The following is a 5259-nucleotide window of genomic DNA, read 5'->3' on the forward strand; positions in this document are numbered from 1 at the left end:
TTTTTTTTTCACATTCTGTCTCTCACAGTTGAAGTGTACCTCTGGTGCAAATTACTGACCTCTGTCATCATTTTAGGTGGGGGAACTTGCACAATCGGTATCTGACTAAATACTTTTTTGCCCCACTGTATATATATATTCTTCATGCAACTCTATATGTTTGGACAAAAATAACAAACTCATTGGGTTTCATCATTACGAAACCACAAACACCTGTTCAAAATTACATGATAAAATTACATGAAGTTTGAAGACATTAAGACTACTTTGATTAAACTTACCATTCACACAAACACTCAGTGGCTCAATTGTGAAAACCTCAGAGCAAGTTTTCTTCAGGACCTGTGAGATACAGAGATACAGGACTCTGCATAAGCTCGCCATGCCACAGCCTGCACGTGAACGTTACTGCATGTCGCTGCATGGAGCGTAACCTCACCGAGTTCACCATGTCTTTGAGAGCATGAAAGCCGGACACAACTGGAAAGACTTGCTCTCTGCCGTCGGCTATTTCAGCAAGCTGTGGCCAAAGTGGAAACAGCAAAAGATTACTGATACAAAAAGCATTTCAAATTTCTGTTCTCATGTCTTTCTGCTTCTCAGGGAGGTTTTTGGCTTGTGCTTGGGCATTTAGGGAGGCAAAGTCTGCTACTAGGAGATTAAAGCTTTGGGGAGCTGGCTGAAGCTTTCATCTGCTGCTTTAACGATCACAGGACAGGAAGTTTGCCTGGCCTTATTCAATTAGAGAATGATGTAATTACTTCCTCCTTTAGACCACAGATCGTCGGTCAGTCAGCGGGCAGAAAATCAGCCATGCCCTCTGACTGCTGAAGACATTACAGATCATATGTTATGTAAACTTAAGCACTTTAAATATGTATTAGTTCATGTTACACAAATTAAGAATGTCATTCAGACTGCTGAAACATCATCCAGAAATAAACAGGGCTGGGGATGTTCAGCAACAGATGCCACATTAATTGAAATATTGTTTAGATCATTTTATGATTCTCAGCAAATGTAATTACAGATTTTGCATTGGACTGTAAATCTTATTAGCACGAAAAAAAACCACAACAGAACAGCAGCTTTCCTGCCCCCTTTGTATTGCTTACAGTCACTGCAGTCAGTAGAAGAGTTTGCGGCTGCATAAGATTTCCTGCTTTTTCTTTTCCACCACAATCGTCTCTTTCAACCGCTCAATACTTGCACAGGAAGAAATCACAGCCTATCCCAACAAATAATAACTTCACATAAGCTGCCTGAGAAAATGTATTCAGTGTTTTTTGTTTTTTTTTACAAGAACAAATGTATCATGAACCACAAACTACAAATCCCCGACAGCTGCTTGCTGTTCAGCCCTTTGGAGGTTTTTGGATTGACACGAACAGATAAGCAAAAGGGGTCAAGGTGTGTCGATAAATCTGGGCCAGAAACAACAGCCCACTGAAGCTTTCGCACACTGACACGTATATTTACTCAGAAAGACAAATAAAATGTGTTTAAACAAGAAACAATATCAGCAACAGTATCAAGGCCTTGAGAGTGTTCTCTTTTCCCAGTGCTGTATGGAAGAGGTAGAAAATGAAGCACCCACACCTACCTGGCTATGGTCAAAGTCCATGACCCCGATACAGTACACTCTGGCTCCAAACTCTCTGGCTTTCATAGCCTGGGAATCACAAGAGGAAAACTTAAGCCATGATTCTACAGACATACAGTGAATCCATGTGACTTATAAAACATCAGAGTAGTGTTTTTTATTGTTACAGCTCAGCCGCAGCAAATGCTGTATATTTTAAATTACGATTAAGATTTCACAGCAAACAATTTTGTTTGTCCAGCCAGCAGCAGCTTGTCCGGTTCATGCAACACGATACAAACGGAACAAACTGAGCCTTTCAACTTTTCTTTGGTTGAGATTTGTAACAGAGTAAAACAGAGAAGAGGGTATGAGAAGTATGTGAATTTGTGTGTTTCTTCAAACAGCCATGCTATCAAAGCTGCTTTAGGCTACTCCCTTATTCGCAAGGGGGGGTCCCCACCACAGAGGATGGCTCTGCATATCTGATATGGCTTTTTTGTTTTTTTACCGGATGCCCTTCCTGACACAACCCCAGCCCCAAAGGATTTCACTGCACTCACAAACTGTGCTATATGCTCACAACCCACATTTTGAGATGATATAGCACAAAAACAGCACATCAAGTGTCTTCAAATCCTTCCTGCGTGAAAGAACATTTGGTATTCTCAGGAAAAATTCAACAGGATGCTCATCATGACCTTCAACATAATATGGTTCTCAAATTTCATCCAGCTCCTCATTTACAGCAACTTCCACTAAGCCATTAGTGTGTGTGTGTGTGTGTGTGTGTGTGTGTGTGTGTGTGTGTGTGTGTGTGTGTGTGTGTGTGTGTGTGTGTGTGTTACCTCTTGTACACTCAGTTCATACGGGTAGATGTTCAGCTTGCCATCAGTAAGAACTATGATAATACTGGATGATGGTGAAGTTTGTGACTTCATTTGCTGTGATACCTGCCAAAAATACAGATTATTAAAATTTAAAAAAGCCCCAAAATAACAAACAACAATGAAAGGAAGCATCTGTAAGGAAAACAATGCATGGCAGGAAGTTGCAATACTAGAAAGGAGCGCGTACCGCTTTCAAACCTTCGTGCATGAACGTTTCACCGGCAGGTGTGATTTGGCTCAGCTTCTCCAGGCCTTCATCTATCTTAGATCTGAAACAAAAGCAATTCAATTTCAAAAAAAAGGAAAAGAAAGAAAGATTTACTGTCTGAGTGAAGCGGAGGAGAAGGATTATAAGGAAAAGGGAAATATATACCTGTCTCCAGTTAGTGGGAGAATTACAACAGCTCTAGCTGAAAAGACGATATAAGAAACCCTCATCCTGGGGCTGGAACACACACACAAACACACTATGTGAATACACAAATGTATATTACATGTTAGCATCATATCATGATTATGCATTCCAGTCTTGCTTAAAATAAAAACACATCGGTATCAGTGCAAGCACTTTCTTATATTTTGTATGCTCACATGCTATCATGCAGTGACACATGATACACATGCTGTCAAACAAAAATTTAACAGTCAATTAAAACAGCATTGAGTCACTTTATAAGACGTCGCACAGAAAACCACAAAGATGGTGACAAAGCAGACACAGAGTCTCGCATTAATATCAATCCGTGACATTAGTTAACAAAACAGGGACTTGCACACCAGCCACAAGGCCAACGAGATGTCTCACCACACCCTTCTTTGACAATACTATATAATGAAACGGGGTAGCAGTTTGAGTTTATTGGATGACTGGTGGAGAGAGGAGGAGAAAAGATTTTTCAGCAGCTTCAGTGGGTTTGCCATCTTTTTACTAATCAAGTGTCAGAGCAGGTTGTTCACTGATGACAGGGTTAGCCCTTTACACGCAAAACTGGTCTTCGGCAAGACGAAGAACGCACAACGGTCCCAATGACAAACCAGACAATTTACCATTACGCACGTTAAGTTTTGCAGCGGCGAAGCTTCATGTAGCCTGTGTTGATGAAATCTGTCCACACCGACTCTGATTTAAACACCTGCCAAAGTACACAAACTATTTTGTGCTACAGTAGATGTCTCCGGGACCACGTTATGCTATGATGACAGACGGGGAAAGCGGTTTGTGCCACAGTGGTGCAGCTGGTTGATACAAAAAAACCATCAGTTAATAAATGTTAATAACATGGGAGAGTTTTGAGATGGGGAAGTGAGCCATTATCCCTGTGCCTTGTTCTACTGTGAAAGGGGGACAGGACTGCCGGTTGTGGTTGGCACCACCTTCAACATCTGCTGCATGTTTGGTTCTTATATTTAGCAGTCTGCTATTAAACTTAAAGATATCACACACACCCTCAGTGCTATTGCCCAGAGGGGTTTTGGAGCAGTTGGTTGCCTTGTGTGATGTCTAGTGCCTGAAATAGGCATGCCCTAGTTTCTGCTAGCCACTACTGTTTGAACCACTGACTCTGTTTCCTCTGTTCAACTTCTTGTATGTGCTTGAAGGGCACGCGAAAGCTTCCTTTAAATGTTCTACATTAAGTTTTTTTTTTACTATTTTCTGTAAGTTTTTATACAGAGAATGAGGAGATATTAATTCATTTGCTATTAATACTGGCAGAAAACAGCTACTTACCTAACAAACCTCCTGGTGAGCTGCTCCACAAATCCATAGATCTCATCCCAGTGTCCCCACACGCTGCCTGACCTGCAAAAACAGGCAGCGGCCGAGTGAAAAATCAAATGCACCCAAACAATGTGCTAAAATATCACTTCATTTAGCATTATTTAGCTTTATTACCAAGGATTCACAACTGCACTAGAGTTATATGAAAACACTTGGGGAGCTCCATCAATTAATAATCAATAAATCAGAAATTATTCATGTGCTTTATATTTTCTGCATAAGACACATATATAGTTTGATTCTGCATTTTGTGTAGTATTTTACTCCATAAACATATGAATTACAAACAGAAATAAAAATACAGTTAATAGAAATCTATTATTGTGCAAATCTTTGCACCATTGCTCTTTTCTGTATATTCTACTAGGAAAATGTTTCAATACAGTATAAAACGCAGTTCTAACAAACTTGAAGTCGATATTTAGTGTGACCATCTTTATTCTAAAACACAGCCTGAGTTGTTCTTAGTCAGGCTGTCTTATCATTTCTTGAAGTAGTCTTCAGGATTAGTTCTCCAGGCTTCTTTAAAGAGCATTTAAAGCTCTTCCTTGGATGTTGGCTGCCTTCTGTTTTGTTCTCTGTGAAGATGATTCCACGCTGCTTGAATAATGTTGAGGTCCAGGCTCTGGGGAAGCCAATCCATGGCTTATACTGTTACACTGTGCTTTCCTCTGTCCAGGTATAATTCTACTCCACTGGCTATGTGTTTGGGATCTTTGTCATGCTGAAAAGTGAAGCTGTTGCTGATAAGATGCTTTCTAGGTGGCATTTTGTGGTCGCTCAAAATCTGATGGTGTTTTTCTTTGTTCATAATTCAATCAATTTTGGAAAGATCTCCAACACCACAAGCTGCAATGCAGCTCCAAACCATGACAGAGACTACATCGACTTTTACAGATGGCTGTAGACACTCTGTGTTGTGCCTCTCACCTGACCTCCTCTGTACAGTGGGGCAAAAAAGTATTTAGTCAGCCACCGATTGTGCAAGTTCCCCCACCTAAAATGAT

At 40.5% G+C, this 5259-nt stretch overlaps 1 protein-coding gene across 2 annotated transcripts in view; it reads right to left on the bottom strand.

The window, feature by feature from the left end:
• The window catches only part of LOC102213170 (anthrax toxin receptor 2-like), a 23348-nt gene that overhangs the window by 15097 nt on the left and 2992 nt on the right, over positions 1-5259 (bottom strand). For both annotated transcript variants that reach the window (XM_005729251.1, XM_005729250.1), the window contains exons 2-8: positions 4202-4273; positions 2846-2917; positions 2660-2741; positions 2431-2535; positions 1604-1672; positions 440-520; positions 282-342 (exon numbers count right to left, since the gene is read on the bottom strand). In XM_005729251.1, the coding sequence (XP_005729308.1) occupies positions 282-342; positions 440-520; positions 1604-1672; positions 2431-2535; positions 2660-2741; positions 2846-2917; positions 4202-4273 (542 nt within the window). The remainder of the gene's footprint in view (positions 1-281; positions 343-439; positions 521-1603; positions 1673-2430; positions 2536-2659; positions 2742-2845; positions 2918-4201; positions 4274-5259) is intronic.

The sequence above is a fragment of the Pundamilia nyererei genome, unplaced genomic scaffold, assembly GCF_000239375.1.
Source record: "Pundamilia nyererei isolate P.nyererei 1_Seehausen unplaced genomic scaffold, PunNye1.0 scaffold00032, whole genome shotgun sequence".
Taxonomy (NCBI): Eukaryota; Metazoa; Chordata; class Actinopteri; order Cichliformes; family Cichlidae; genus Pundamilia; species Pundamilia nyererei.